At 38.9% G+C, this 16821-nt stretch overlaps 1 protein-coding gene across 4 annotated transcripts in view; it reads right to left on the reverse strand.

The window, feature by feature from the left end:
• Nucleotides 1-9354: 9354 nt before the first annotated feature.
• Nucleotides 9355-16821, reverse strand: part of TAB3 (TGF-beta activated kinase 1 (MAP3K7) binding protein 3) — a 43211-nt gene continuing 35744 nt past the window's right edge. For all 4 annotated transcript variants that reach the window (XM_050333312.1, XM_050333311.1, XM_050333310.1 and 1 more), the window contains one exon: nt 9355-13931. In XM_050333312.1, coding sequence (XP_050189269.1) covers nt 13783-13931 — 149 coding nt within the window. In that variant the 3' untranslated portion in view covers nt 9355-13782. The remainder of the gene's footprint in view (nt 13932-16821) is intronic.

Consider the following 16821-nt stretch of genomic DNA (forward strand, 5'->3'; position numbering starts at 1 on the left):
GAGAAGGTTTTTAACTGTATTTTAGTGAGAAATAAGTAGGTGTGTTCTGTGTTTCCAGAATAAAAAATCAGCTTTGACCAGTTTGCAGCCTTAGTCCTTCTCCCCAGGATGGAGAGGAGATCTGGGTTCCCTGCTGAATGAGAACAATGAATATGCAGATCCAGTACAGCAGTCTCTTAAAGGATTGTCCTTTTAGGACACTTAGTAAAATGAACAGAACAAACTGAAGTAGGGGAAATCTTGGTTTGTGTCTCACATCACAGACTCTGAAATACAGGGTGCCTGAAGTGAAGTGAAACCACCAAATGTAGGGATAGGATGGTAGCACTGGAGTAAGAGTTTTTCAGGGGAAAAAAAAAAAAGAAGTTAGAAAAAGTTATAAATGTTTCATTGTCTTTAATTCTAAAAGGAGACAGATCAATAATGGGAAAGGTACCAAAAATTTCTGTATCTCAGTATTGATTTTTATGTTATATTTATCCTTTGAAAGTCACTAGCAGGTCATTACTGAATTGGATAGAAGAGCACTGGAAAGTTAAGGACTTTTACCACCCTCAAAAGCTACATATTTGTCACACAAGGTTACAGTGACCTTTTATTTTTGGAAAACCATTAGTTCCACATAGTATGTAAGGAAGAACAGTCCCAGCTGTCAGACAACAAACCTGAAGTCTCTGTTGCTGTCTGAGGGTTCATACATCATCCTTTATGCTTGGAAAGAAGGAGTTTATTTTTCTAGCCTAACAAATAATTTATTAAGTTTGTCTTTTCAGTTAATCATTACCCAGCATTGCACCATTAGCTGATTTGTGACCCTCATTATTACGATTCTATGTTAAACCTGTGGCATTTACAGGCTGGACCCCTGTATAAATAAATTCTGGACTAACCAAGGTTCTGTAAAAGAAAACAAATACCAGACCAATGCCTAAAACTTTCCCCCTCCCCTGGGAACACTTGATAACCTCTGCATTGGTGTGTGTGTGTTTTCAGGGCTTGGGCCGTTCACTCCTGGGTTTCCCACACAGACCCTCCAGCCAAAGGACAACGTGCAGCCCTGTTGTAGCAGCAGTAGCCAAAATTCCCATTGTGCAATGCTTATTTTACAACTTATCTATATGACATTGCCAGCCTTCTGTTTAATTACAGTTTAAATTTCAATGCATGCTTTTTCAGTCAGAAAAAAAATTTCTCTATCCTTTTTCTCTTTCAATATCTCATTTCAGTGTCAGTTTTTCATTTCCTCCTCTGCTTGATCACTACGCTTTTTCTTACAGTTAGCTCTTTTTTTTCTTCTGTTGCTTCATGAAGAAGATATCTTCTTTGAATATTAAACATACAGTGGGACATGAAGAACCAGCAAATCCCCAAATTAATCCTTCTATCTAGTTATGCTTTACAGTTTCATTTCAGTTTTTTCTTTAAAAGAGCACCAGCATCATAATAAACTGCTCCAGGTAACCCTTTTTTTCCTCAATAGCAATTAAATGCTTTTGGGGGTAAAAAAAGGGAATTGTTCAGGGGATTTTAAATTAAAGCCTTGACATTTCATAATAAATTTACTAGAAATGCTGACTGTGAATGAGATTAGGGGGAATGTGCCAGGGAGGGCTGTGCAAACCCAGACACTGCTTGGCTTCATCTGGTGAGGTACCAGTAAATAGCTCCACCTGGATCCTGTGAATGAAGCAAGCCTAAATTGGCTAAATTAATTCTGTATTATTTGGGAGAGTTGGGAAGATTTAGGGAAAAAAAAAAAAAAAAAGAAGCAACCCCAAACCCCTGCCACCAGTGGTTTATTCCTCAGTGGTTCTTCTTTATAGCAGGTAAAAGATGATTGGGATGTTAAAAATAGCATGGTATTTATAATTTATTCAGTTGTTTTTCTTTCAGATTTTGGTGCCCCAGTTAATAGAAGTGGTGTTCAGGCTTTCTTTGAAGAAAAATAATTTCAAACTTTCCCTGCAGTTAGGGATTTTTTGACAAGGGCTTTGTGCTGAGTGTCTGCTTTAATAATCCTGTAAACTGCAGTAAAAGAGAGAGTTACACTGAACCTGAAACTCAACCACAGCATCTTTTATATTCTTCCAGTGTCTAATGTCTGTAATTTACATAGAATCTGCTGTGAACTTTTTTTTTCTCTTTGTGAAAAAAAAATTGCTTCTTTTGCTCTTTTAATCAGAAAACTATTTGCTGTTTCTTCTGTACTTGACAGGTTTTGCCAGACAGAATGGGAAAAACTTAATTTGTACAGTTTCATTTCTTCTCAATTTTGAAGGATGTGATTATTTCTGTTTCTCTTTTCTGAAGATTGTAGGTCTTCAGGTAGGGATCTTTAAGCAGTAATTACTTCTGTCAGGAGGAAAGGGAGAATAAATGGACTGCTGGGTATTTGCTATTACCTTCGATGATATTCAGCCTTGTTCTAAATGCCTTGTCATTATGTTTACAAGATAAAGTAACCTCTGTGTTGGGCACCAAATTCTGCTGCCTTTCTTAATGTACATAGTCCAAGCTGTCAAAACAAGTAAGAAATAGACTGAAAAGGATGCACTGAAATCTGTGGAACATGTGGACAAAAAACTATTTTCTTATTGAGAAGAGAATTGAGCACATGAACCAAAGAGACTTTTTCTATTAATACTCTTCACTGAGTTCCCATTATTGCAAAGGTGTTTTAGTGCTGAAAATCAGAAATTGCACTAATATTAGAGCTGCTTTATTACATATTTTTCTGTGAAAGAAAATTGACTTCTATAAATAGATAAAACTGCACGTTCCAGGCTAATACGTTTTTACTCTATGTTGTAATCTCTATAAGTACTACAGTTCGGATGTTTCAAGAATCCACATCAAACACTGAATTCTGGACACCACAGTTATTGAATTCTCCTAAATATTCCTGTAAAGTATGTTAAGAGATGGTGTTCAAGTATGGGGTGAGCAGTAACACTTATCTGCTGGCAGAGGATGTTGGCTTCAGTGCTTCCTCTTGGGAAGAAATTCTTTACTGTGGGGAAGGTGAGACTGGAACAGGCTGACAGGGAAGTTGTGGATTCCCCATCCCTGGAAGTGTTCAAGGCCGGGCTCAATGAGGCTTTGAGCAACCTGGTCCTAGTGAAAAGTGTCCCTGCCCACAGCAGGGTGGTTGGAAATAGATGATTTTTAAGGTCCCTTCTAACCCATAGAATCACCCTGTGATTCTGTGATTCCCTTGTCACAAAACTGGAGCGTTAACAGGGAAAAGCCCAGCTTTGGTTACATTTTTGTACGATTCATAAGATGCTGATTTTTCAATATAACTGAGAAAGATATTATAATGTTCAGTAATTTTGGAGTTTGTCAATATGAGAAAAAACCAAATTAGTATAACTGAAACAAAACAGAAAGCTAAAAAGAGCAAGGCTCAGACTGATAAACCTTGGTTAGGCCTTCCAAATAAATGGGCAAGAAAATCTTTTTTGTAGTAAATAACTACACAAAGGTAAGAGCATTTCTTTCTCTTGTTTTCCTCATTATCATCTCACTCTTCTCACACCTGAAAACTGAATACCGTAAATAAGAAAAAGCAACTGGCTGCAGTTTCTCACAAATTCTGTCACTAAAATCTTAATCTGCCAAAACACTCTTACTGAAGCAGACACACACAGAGGATCCTCTTTGCTTCAGCAGGAGCTGAGTGCACGGCTCTAGAACTGAGCTCCCAAACACTCCCTTCTGACCAGGCATGGAAAACAGGCAGCAATCAGCTACACAGCACTGCACAGGCACCACCTGACACTCACAAGTCTTCAGTGAGAACACACTGCACTTGTGTCAGTGCAGTTTCAAAATGGGTAGTTCAGACTGGCTGCCCCAAAATCAGAGGCAGAGGAGCAGAGGCTCCAAGAGGTGACCAAAATCATGAGAGGACCCTGTGTCCAAGGATTTCTGAATCCTAGTGGTACAGCACAAGTGGGGATGTCTTTCCCTAGGAAAGTGGCGTGACAGGTGTATCAAACACACCCAGATCACACGTGTCCATGTGACTGACTCTGCAGCATCAGTGACCTGCAGGAGCCCAGCAAGGCCTTGGCCTGCAACTGCCAAAGGCAGGTGGAAAAACGTGACAGCTCAAGTGCATGACCTGAAAACAACCTGGATGTCTGCACAAGTTTAAAAAAAAAAAAACCAACAAACCTGACAAAACAAAATTTATCTCTGGGAGACAGTAAGTTATTCCTCTGGATAGGGAACAGGTCCCTCATTTGTCAAGGCAGAGAATTTCTTTCCAGGCAGTTTCTCTTGTAGAACAAATCTGATGTCAGTAGAATTTGTGAACTGGAAAAAGAGTAAGGTGGTTATCTTTCACTTCCAGTTTTAAGGAACAGCTTTGAAAACTACTGGGAAGCATTTACACACTCTGAATTTATTGCTGTAATAAACATGCTTTCCTTTTTAAAGCCAGGTTTCACCATGTGGGAATTCCACACACTTGGCGATTTTTAAAGCTCATGAAAACATCCCTATTTCTCTCCATGGTGGACAGATGATCTGAGTCACAACCAGAACACAGTTAAACAGTGTAGCCATGTTTAGCATAACACCCTGCCATCACCCTGTTGTCTTTGCTGTCAGTCTGGCTCCTTCCTGGGTTTACGTGCTCTGTTCTCCTCAACAACTGCACCCTCCCAAGCGCCTTTCTGTGGCTGCACACACCAGTGGTGTGGAGTTGCCAAACCCTGCAGTCTGATGGAGACAGGGCTGCAGCTGCTCCGTGCTCCCAGGGCTGACCAGGAAAAGGTCTGATCCCGTGTTCCCCACAGGCACACGGACACAGGCAGGTGGGATACACAGGCAGGTGGGATACACAGGCATGGATATGTGTGGCTGGGCACAGATCCATGCAGGGAAAACACTTCATGAACACAGACAGCACCAGGAGTCTTGCCCAATCCCCTCTACAGCAGGCCAGGATGGAGGTCTGTCAGTGGGAGCACACACAGACACACGTCCCGTGTGGATCCCCCAGCAGCTGGACGGACACAGGGTGTCCCTGGGAGCTGTCCCAGCTCCTCACCCTCCCCAGCTGCTGGTCCCTGTGCTTGTGTGCACTTCTGTTTTCCTCCAAAGGCTTCTCAGTCTCCTCGGCAGAGGTAGGGGATCCACCCATCCTGATCTAGAAGTACAGCCTGGATCCCAATAATCTTACTTTCCATAACCCCTGCAGTGTGGATACCCTGTCAATGCAATAAGCCAATTCCATTTCATTCCCAGTGAGGGAGAGTGTATTTGGAGGGCACGAGGACATGTTAGTGCTCAGAGATTGATGACCTGAGTGACTGGAGTCTCAGCATTACCACTGAACCAGGGAGATCAGAAAGACAAGGTGACTATTAATTCTCAGTTCTACATATTGAGAACACATATTGAGAGCTGGAATTGAAACAGTCAACCTTTCATGACAGAGTTGAATTCCTACTAAGAATTTATCAGAAAAAATAGACACCACAACAAATCAGAAATTCCCAGGCTTTCCACCTCAGTCTAAGTGAACCGGGGAATCTCTGTATTTAGGGATTAACCAACAACCTAGGAAAGAGCAAATCCAAAAAGTACATTGATACAGTTAACACATTTCTTCCCTAATATTAAATTCAGAGAGAACTTGAAATTCTACATCAACAGTAGCTCCTGCACTGGGATACAAAGTGCATCAGCCACCACTGCAGATGGAATAACATCTCAGATAAGCGTTTCAATAACGTTTTCATTACACATCCTGCATGCACACAGCTGTTCAACACTCAGAGTTGACTTAAAACATTCGTAGTTAATCTATTTCTTGTCTAAGAGTCTCCTTCATTTACAGAAGTGCTGCTGGAGAGAGGGCAATGCTCACTCAATGAATACCCACACCAAGAACTGTTGTTCATTTAGAAATATTTTGCTATCCATCAGACAACCTCAGCTAAGGAACAAATACTTGGGGAACCTCCTTGGCCAAAGTAGGATATATTTCATCTTGGACTAGAACTGGAAAACAAGCAACTGGAAAAACATGATAGAATATTTAAAGGGCATGTTTGGCAAGTTTAATAGCGCTGAAGTTGAAAATAAAAAGGATCTGGTTATCACTCTCTTAAATGATGGCCCTAAGTTCCATCTAGTAGTCAGTGAACACAGACTACTAGATGAATATTGTGCATACAAATCACTTATCACATGATTAAATAAAAAGTCCAACATATATATTTTAAAAATAAGCCTATTTCAAATATCTCACTTCAATATATAACACAAAGTATGTCAATTTTGCTGGCAGTTGCTGTTTTACCAGAGATAACAATTCTTCCTACCAGCATTGGCTTTAGTTTCCTAAAAGGGCACCAGGGTCAAGGCAGCCAGTCTGCTTCTCAGTTACATTAAAAAGCCATGGTAAAGCCTGCAGTAAGTTTCAAAATTACATGTGTTAAGATCTGCATTATAGATTAATAAGGTTCTTTGTCTGTGATACAACACTAACCTGAGGTACCAGTGTTGGGAAGAAGAGGTGAGTGTACACACAGCTCGTTACCCACTTACTGCAGCTTCCAAGTTTTCAGAGGTTGAAAGATGTTTAGGGGCAGCTTTGTGGTCATACATTATTAGTCATCATTATTAGTCAAAAAAAATAAGGAAAAAAGATAAAGGAAAATCTGTTTGGCTTATGAACAATCGGTTTTGAGACAAATGGAGCAGGGGAATTTAAAATCAGTTGCCTGGACTGGTAACCAAGCCATCAGGCTTCAGTATCTGCAGTGATGAAACATGACCAAAGCTTTTGGCCACCAAAGCTGTTCATCACAAAGAAAGCAAATAACGCACACAAACTTAATTAAAAGTATTCACAAGCCTTCATAAAGCCACAAGTTCTCCCTTCAAAGTTCTCTCAGACCCTGCTTGCTCTAAACTCACGTATCTGCCTGGAAGGTGCAAGACTGTCATTCTTCCCCTCCTTGGGAGCTCAGAGGGGTACACGTGGATCTGGATTGTGGGCAGGGACACGGCACTCTCCAGCACACAGGGTAATTTGCAAAGAGACTCATTTATATTGCCAAAAGCAACTTCTGCTTTGCCAAGTCATTAGAATTAATTGAATAGGCTCAAAAGCAGAGAAGAGTAATTTCAGGTGAAATGAAATATAAACCCCCATGTCAAGAATATGCAAGACTGGCTCAGGACACTCGAGAACAATCCAGCAGAGTCCCTGAGAGCTTGGGATGAATATTTATGGAGCTGTGACTTACATTTTGATGCAGAGCAGGGAAGTCCCAATTTCCTCCACAATGTTCAGGTATTTCCTGAACCACCTTTTCCACAAGGGTGGGGAGTGTTTGGTCCTGTTTTTGGTTGTTTTTTAATCTTTCCCAAAAGGTCAAGTATCTTTCCTGCTGTGGCAACACCTACCCCTCGGGTGCCTCACCTGCAGGCAGGCCCTGTGAAGCGATGGCCAGTGCACCACAACACACTGTTGGGCTGTACCAGTCTGGAGCCAGAATTACATTTTCAAACCTATGAAAACCTTCCTCGACTAGCAAAATTTTTTTTCCCTGAAATTCCTGAAATAAAAAGTCCATATTTTTCCTAACAGGAAACCCCATTGCCACATGCCTAAACTTCTTTTCCTAAAACACTTCCAAAAATGTAAGAAGCTTTTAGCTCAAAAGGCAAGCAGCAGCTGTGTTGCAGGTCTTTCATTCACAGGCTTTGTTCCTAAAGCAGTAACAGAGCCCTACCTATATTTTTTTTTTAAAGCAAATCTGGCAGGAGGGCTTTTGCCAACTTCAACATGGTCACCATGGTTTGGGAATAAAGGAAAATTATTTTGTCAGTATCTTCAAAATGGAACTTGTAAAAGCAGCAAATACATGTCAGGTTTTGAGCCTTGCCTACCCAGAAAAAACATATCTGCAGAGAGGAGTTTTTATTAATGTATTTTCATCTTATAATTTTTTTTTAATCAATACATATTGCTTTCTAGACACAGATCATTTTGTGAAACAAAGTGGTGCTCCTGCAAAAGGCTTTTACAGGTCTGTCCTGGTTTTTACTGTCAAACTAGAATATGCCACAATCACTGATCCTCCAGCTAAAAATCAACAGAGCCCCTTTCCTAACTTCACAAGGTTCCCACAAAACATCAGGTAACCCATTTAGAATGTGACACTTTGAGTCCACCTCTTCAATCAGGTATCTAAATCACCTCCTTCCAAAAAGTGCACTTACAATCAGAGAAGGTGCAATTAAAGATTTAAAGCACTTACCCAGCACACCATGGATCATCCCAACTGATTAGAAGCAGCAGCACTTAATTCCAGAAATACTTACCAGTCACAGGGTAAATCATCTCTCAAAGAGCCACAGGTTCACTACTGTCAAAACCAAGCAATTCTGAGGAATAAATCAATTAGTTTTATGCAATTCAGGCAGATTCTCCTCCTCCTCATGACTTCAGGGAAAAAAAACACAAAAAAAGTCTTTTAGCTTTGTGTGGTCTCCATTAGCACAATACACTTTACAAGTACCTTAACTTTACACTAAAAAAAAAAAAAAATCAGTTTGAAATGCAATGATTTCTAAAGCAAAAGAATCAAATGTTTAATTAAAATATAAACCTGTCCTGAAATTGTGATAAATCCAACTCAGCAAAAGGAATGTAGAACTAAATTCGTACCTACGTTTACTGACCAAAGCCCAAACCTGAAGCTGCAGCAGGTTTGTTAGAGGAGAACATGGTAATGACAAACTGTGTGTGAGCCAAACGGGGCTGTAGCACAGCTGTGGAGCTTTCAAGGTTTAGATCATGCTGAGCTGATACAATCGAGGTAATTGAGCAGACAGACCAATAAAGTGCCTATTTGTGCATTTCCCATTCTCCACCCTCTCCCAGAGCAGTGCCTTTCTGTGGAGGTTAGAGATGAACTTCTGTAATCCAGATATTTAGTACCACTGCTGATAAGCAGGGAAGTCTGTCAGCCAGGCTACAACCTAAAGCAGGTAAGGTGACCTCTTTAATAACAACTTTCCATTCAAATATAAGAGAGAAGTGGTAAGCTCAACTTCACACTCTGAACATCCCATCCATTTCCATACCAGAAGCTGCACAGAATATCCATCATCTAAAAGGGGTTCCTGCTTATCCACGCCCATGGGAACAGGATTTGGACCCCAGTTTATTATTCAGCAAATGCCTAATGGTCACCTAAACAAAAATCCCAAAAGCCCTGAAACAAATGTTCAAGTGGGAGCCCAGAAACAAATCAGGCTATGACTGCCAAAAATGGTTGTGTTTTTAAAATGTTTTCAACTACATACAAGGACAAATGCAGGATGTGATGTTTGCTTAGTTTTATTAATTTATTTCTGCAGGAATCTGCAACTTGGAGTATGCACTTTCTGGAGGTACCATGCATGCATAGCCTCTGAATGCTTTTATACAATTTCATCTCTTAGTAATAAGTTCATTCACAGCATACACAAATCTAGAATGTAGACACCATATATACAGGATTAAACAAGATCGTGTCTCTTTTTAATGAAAAAATTTAACAGGGTTTCACACAGCAGGAAGTATGGATTAGATACACTGGTGCCACCATAAATAAATAAGTTTCAAGAACACGTTTTTTTCTTTTTTTAAATTGGTTTCAAAGGTACTGGAAATCCAGGATTATGATATTGCATTAACTCCACTTATTTGTGATTATTCAAATCCAAGAAAAATATTTGCATTTATGGACATGAACAGCAATGAAAGCCCCAACTGAAGAAATGTGGCAAAATTCAGTCATGTCTGGGTTCATATAATATTGACATTTTGAAACAAAAACAAATGCAGCAGCACATAGAGACAGTACTGACTACAAGATGTGATATCTGTGCCTTCTTTCCTTGTGGGATTTGGAGTCATGGAGTACAGAGTACATAAATTCTGTGGTACCACATGAGCTCTTCAATTGTTTATGCCCAAACTGTCCACATCAGGATAGTCATTTTCACATTCTAGGGTACACCACTGGATTCTAAAATAAAAACTATCATCCTGAGGACAAGCTTGTTTTTAACATATTTAATATTCTCACATTCTTTTTTAAAACATTCTTTATTGGTTTTATTTTGTCCCCATTTCAACTCAAGTATTTCTATTTCCGTTTCAAGGGATTTTACAATCAATATTAAAAGTATTTAGGAATTGAAGCAAGAGATGTATAGCTGGGACAGAAAAAGTAACTGAAAGAAAAGTTGGATTTTTTTTTTTAAATGTGATTCAGTAGCATATCATAAAGTACTGAGACCAGCTCTTTTAAGAATTATTACACCTTTTCACCACACCTCCCATTTTTCAAGGGAAACACACACATACCACAGACACACAGATACACAATTCAATCTGATCTAAGACTACATTTTACAAAGTACTTCCTTTTGCTTGACATCCCACCCCTTTTCTCTTCACCCAAACAAGACTAATAATTACATCAAATGAAAAGCAGATCCAAAGTTCAGGATTTCTTTTGGTTTACTATGTTCTGAACAGTTTTCCACAAGCCCCACTCTAAATAAACTTTTAAAGAACTACAGTAGTATCCTATAATTAAAGGGAATTCATCTTAATAGCACAGTAAATATAAAATAAGCTTTATAAAATTTCAATGAACAGTGTGATCATTTTGAATAACTGAATGTCCAAGTCAGTTACAAACTCTACCAATCTAGTAGCATGGTTGAGGGAAAGCCCAGTCATTAAGGAAAAAAGAAAACACAGGTAGTGCATTAACTCAACACAACAGCATCAGCATCCCACCATTCTCACACACACACAGGTTGTATACAATACAGTGCATTTTGTATGCCAGCTGACATTAGGGTTTTATGTGCATTCAATAAATATTACATAAACCAATCTTTTTGGTATAATCTACAATTCAGTTGGGATGTGAAGGACATCACCTGCTTTCCGAAGGAAAATGGATCTTCCCATGTTCAAAATACAATTTACATTCTAACAAACCACAAATATTGAAGCACCATGTAAAGTCTTTACTATTCATGTTTCAGTATGGGCATTTACAAGTAAAAGAATAAAACTGAAAAGTGTGGGTGTTTTTTTCTTTCTTTTTTGTACAAGCAACAAATGAGAGTACTTCAAAAACCAGAGTCAAATTATTGGTACAATGGAATTCTTTTTCAGTTTAACAGTGCTTGCCCACTCTTCCACAAAGTATCTTGCTGTTGTGGCAGCCCTTCCTTCTCTTCCTCTGGTGAAGCTGGACTAAGATTTGCAAGTCTCCACATGTGGTTATTGCAGTTCAGGGAATTACTGGACTGGATGCATATTTTCACCCCCCTCCCGTTCAAAAGTAGCATCTATTCTGTCTGAAAATGGCACAATTATATTTCTGATTGACACACCTACTCTCATTTGCTGACTGTCACTTCAGTTGATATCTTTTTGTAATTTCCAGCAAAAACAAATGCTTCCAGAACTTCAACAGAAGTATAAATGAAAAGAAAATTGAAATAATAAGGCAAAGGCATCAGGATAGAAAAGTCATGAAGTTACTGGTATTGTTTTGGGTAATTCATTATACAGCTGATAACAGCTATGCTTCTGGCTCATCTGTTTTCTAGTTATCTCAGTTTTGTCAGAATGCCCACTGACATGCACAAAATTGGTATTTGCCTTCTGATTTCATTTCACAGTAATTTTTTTACTGCTTTTCACATGTGATGAGCTCCCCCCACAGAAACATAAGTCATCAGGAAGGAAGGAAAGCTATCTCTGATGCCTTTGACTTTGTTTTGCTCATCAGCGGTGCACACTGATTGCTGGATCTCTCCTAGCTTATTTAGAATTATCCTGAAGATTTAATTAGTGCAAGAACGTATTGAAAAACACCAGATAAAATATTGGTTCCTCTTCTAAGATCAACAGTTTGGTTCTTACTGTTGTCTTTATAAACTGTGGGGAGAGAAGACACCAGACTGAACAATGCAGTAAAGATGAGTTTTCCTCCACCCACCCCTTGGCAAATACTGCTTTATTTTAAATAAGGATTCAGACACATGATTGTTCTACCACATCTTAACATGTTATCACACATCAAGTGAACTGTGGTAATTGACCATATGGATGTGGCTGCCATGAGCTAAGAACGGCTTAAAAAGAAGTAGCTTAAAACTCCCCTGGCAAGGTTTAGCTGGCAAATTTTGCCTTATGGTCACAAAGTCAATTACCGTAACTCAGCTGAGGTGCTTGGTCACGTCTGAATTGTGATGAAGTTACACCATAAAAACTCAAATGCACTGTACCAGCCTCTGACCAGTACACAGGAACATCCCACTCAGTTGCACAGTTGCGTCACAATCATTCAGCTGCCCAAACCCAAGTTCGAGTTCACAAGTATCGAGTGTTTTATTACAGCAACCTGAAGCATTCAAACAGATTGAACATCACCTTTATAATACAGTATTTCATATGCAGAAAAGTACCAATATGATTTTCAGTTGCAAGTCTCGTGTTCTTCAACCTACAAGTATTTCCTGACCAAAATAAAGAGAATGCAGTGTGTAAATTTTTCAGGATCTGGCATCTGCTATTTTGTACAGGCTGGTTTATTACCAATGTGCAAATAAACCTTTACTGAAGAGCTGATTAATTATTTTTCAGCTAACTTTGATCTGGGGCACAAAGTACCTTCTGTGCTGTAAACGTCATGAATTCTTCACAAATTGGAGGCTGAAAAGATCTAAGGAACTGGGTACAAACTCTTCTCATACACAACCATGGCTGAGCTCAAGTCTTCCAAACAGAATTTGGAGTAGCCTGTGTTTGGCATGTCCCTGTGCTGTCACACAGCACAGGCTTAGAAGATTGTTGTATATAAAAGCATACTTTTAGCTTTGAAACACGACGGCCCAATGAAAGCATGCAGCAGTATTTGCATCTGTAATGTGGTAGAATTCATTCTCGGTTTATTACCAGTGTTGACACAGCCAGGTGAGCACTGTACAAGCAAACAGGATTGTAAAAAATTACCTCTGATTAAACTCTCTGTAACACTCATACGGTTTCTCATTTAGTCACCCCAGGTTACTATTTCAAACAGCAATTTTTTGTAGACATAAGTTACCCTGAAAAAAAGCAGCAATTACAGATACCCTTCTCCTTGTTGGTTTTCTGTTTGTTTGTTTGTTTAAACATTGCAAAATTTATTGTTGCATTTACCTGTCTTCTTTTTCAGTAGCTTACAATCTAGAAGCACAGGGAGCCTTTGTTTTCCAGCTAGCTGGGGCCAGGATAAGTCAGCTCTGGCTCTTCAGTTTTTCTGGTTAAGTGTAACACTTCACACCATTACTAAGAGTCCTATATTTTTTTTTTTTTTAAAAAACAGTAGGTTTGGGGTTTGTTTTTGTTTTGTTTTTTAGAGCCACTAAGCAGCAACTATAACCACAGGACTAAACACCAGTAGTTATTTGCTTTCCTGCATACATTCTTCTCAAAATTAATCCTTTTGCATTTTCAGGTTTCATTTTCTGCTCCGCTCACTGCAATGGGAAAGAATTTAACCCTTAATTTATTTATCTTTTAGTGTAGCAGAAGCAGAAACATCTTAACACATTACTCCCACCCCTTGCAATACGAAGATTGTTGACTGGCAAAGGTTGAGCAGATGGACTGAAAGGTTCCCCATGTTTCCTTCTCCTACAGCTGTTGGCTTGAGAGCCTGTTTTCAACCCAGTGCAGCCCCTTCCTGAATTTCAGGTGTATCGTGGCATCTCACACTGTTCACAGCGATTCAGTGCTGGGTGATTTAGAAAGGTGCAGCTCCCACAATTCCATGGAGCCCCTTCAAAGTCTTCATCTCTTGGCTGAGTCCGTGGAGTCTGTTTGGAGCTATTTTGATGCTCTAAAGAAAAGCCAAAAGAAAAAAATCTTATTTCAGAAGAGAAGGATGATTGTCAAGATCATAATTCTGGTTGGTTACCTAATTAAACAGTCTATTTTAAAATGAACATGGAAACCATAACATTAAAGGTCTTTTCCTAAAACACTTCTAATTCAGTTTGTGAAATCTGAATATTGAAAGTATTTCACATCTGTAAAGAGTCACTTAACCATAACATCTTAAAAACAAAAAGAGCACTCGCCACTGTTGGGTCATTGATACTGCTCAAGGTTTATTGGCTTAAAACATGAAAGTTTGTTACTGGCACTGCAACACCATCCTGTTAAGGAATGACTTCACAGGCTTACATAGAGCAGTCTATTACCAGATTCTAAATCCAATAGCCCTACTTTACCTGAAGTGAAAAACTACTTCTAACTTAGATTCTTCAGTCTGACAGATGACACTTTTTCTGCATCTTTTCTAGCATTTATCCAGGCTGAAAAAAATACAATATAAAAATAAAACAATAGGCCTGTTTCAAAAGAAGACAATTCCTTTTCTTCCTCACGGCTTTGCAGCAGGAATCTGTATATGGGAAGCAGCATTTAAGTCTGCTTTCATTCATATCAGTATGTATGCAAATAATACATGAGGTCTTAACCCACGGGAAGACCTGGTTTTCCTCATCTCCTACCACCACTTCAAGACCTCAGGTTATCTACTACAAGTGACAAATAGTCCCAGGATGTGGGAGCACAGTGTTGCACAAAATGTTAATATTCAAAACAACAATAACACATACCTAGAAGGTAAGGTCAAGACACCCATCTGCTAAACAAACATCTGTAGAGCAGCTTTATTAACAAAGAACTTAAGTGTAACAGAGGCCTGCAATTTGCAGCTGCACATAAAGAACATGTTGCTGCCCCATCTGCTAAAAACACAGCAGACAGCTGAGGACAACCTTAGTGCAAACAGTACTTAGGTTTGTCTTGATGCCTTGGGGCTTTTTTTTTTTTTTTAACTTTTGTAGATTTTAGAAGCAGTTGTGTAGTGAGACAAAGGAAATAAAAGTGACCTCCTCACTTAGATGCAAGCACTCTCCAGCCCAGATGCTGGAGAGTCACATTAAGAGTGCTTGACCTCGACAAACTCCTCCTAAGCAAGGGACAGTGTGGGCACTTGACTGGCCAGATGGTAGCACAGAGCAGACCCTTGTCTGCCCACACCCGTCTGCCCGCCCACCTTCAACAGCTGAACATTAAAGAATATCTATTTATTATTTAAGAAAAAAACCCAAACAAACAAAAAAATCTTTCTAATGTCATCATGTTAAAAGCCAAGCTCAGAATACAGTAGGCCAGCCCTAAAACTGAACTCTAATAAGCTGACAGGCAAAACTGGGAAGGTAGTCATACAAATCCTTACAAGGCGTTATCTTTCCAACTGCCAAATACAATTAATTTAACGCAGGTTTTGAACATTAGTTTGCTTTGAAATAATAAGTCAAATTGGCTAGTGGAGTAAGAGAATCCCTTCAAGCATCACAGAATAATAGTTCCTTAAATCAACCACATGATCTCTGCAATTTAATGAGAATCCAGGCAGCTGCCTTCACACCATGGCTCACCTGCTGCTCCCAGCTTTCCTGGACACTACCACCAATGCAGGGAACTCATTCAAGTTTTATCTTTTCTTTAAACCACAAACAGCAGTTCTGGGCCTTCTCTTTCTTTTAAAATTTCCACACAGTAATAATTTAATTACATTGCTTCAAAAGAGGAGGAAAGTTTCATTACGTGAATTCAAAATTCAACTACAGAAACCTTTGTGAAGTGCTTATCAGCAACCAGAACTTATTTATAAAATTCATAGTGTCAAGGTGTCTATATAATTACTGATTCAGAAGAGCTACTTCTTTTCCACTAACAAGTGCAGTACATGCTAGTTACAGTAAGAGGAGACACAATACTATGAACCTTATCACACAACAATTTCAGAGAAAAGAAAGCTCTATGTCAGAGTATAGGATCCCAGACTGGCTATTTCAGCAGAAAGTTACAAGGTGTCTTTAAAAACTTCCACTAATATTTAAAACCATTCTTTTAACAGAATTCAGTAAGAAAAACATAGGTCAAAAAAACCACCAAAAAAAACCTGAGACAAAAGGTAGGGTTCTGATCTGAAATTACCACTAAACACAGTTGACTTCAGGAAGTTACTGAGCTACACAGCGACTGTGTGTCTGCTTGGGGTGTGTTGAATCACTCTAGCATGTACTGACTGAATCTCCACTGGACAGACAAGTGAGACTAATTACAGAGCTCCTATGCTTACAAAAAACTTAAGTGTCCTGTACTGTCTATGAATCCTGATACTACATAATTAGCACTGAAAATTAATGAACCTATGCAAGTGGGACACTTATCTCTTTCGACCAATGTGAGGAAGTGTCCTCCTTGGTTCTTAAAATATCTGAAGCTCTTGCTGTGCTAAAATTTCAGGGCTACTGTGAAATTCATACTGTGCACAAAAAGAGAGAGATCAGGAAAGTTAAAATATAATTAAGAATCTAAACACAAATCTTAAAAGCTGCTGTGACCAACTAAATCTGTATAAAAGACTCCAACTAAACTATAAAATCCTAACAACATATATTAGAGGGTAACTAACAAACCTGACATAGAACTTTTAACCTAGAAGTCTTTAAAAAAGAAAAACATTAGGAAGCTCAAGTATACATGTAAATATTTGTATATTTTCAGCTCTTTTTATAATAGTGAATAACAATATTTACAGTCAAGGTATTAACAGAATATTCATTTGCAACAATCTGCCTGAGGAAAACAAATTGCAGCCAAGATTAGTGCACTTACAAAAAAGTGTTCTTGTTTGATTTATATAGAAA

The sequence above is a fragment of the Myiozetetes cayanensis genome, unplaced genomic scaffold, assembly GCF_022539395.1.
Source record: "Myiozetetes cayanensis isolate MyiCay16 unplaced genomic scaffold, myiCay2020 scf5-8, whole genome shotgun sequence".
Lineage (NCBI taxonomy): Eukaryota > Metazoa > Chordata > Aves > Passeriformes > Tyrannidae > Myiozetetes > Myiozetetes cayanensis.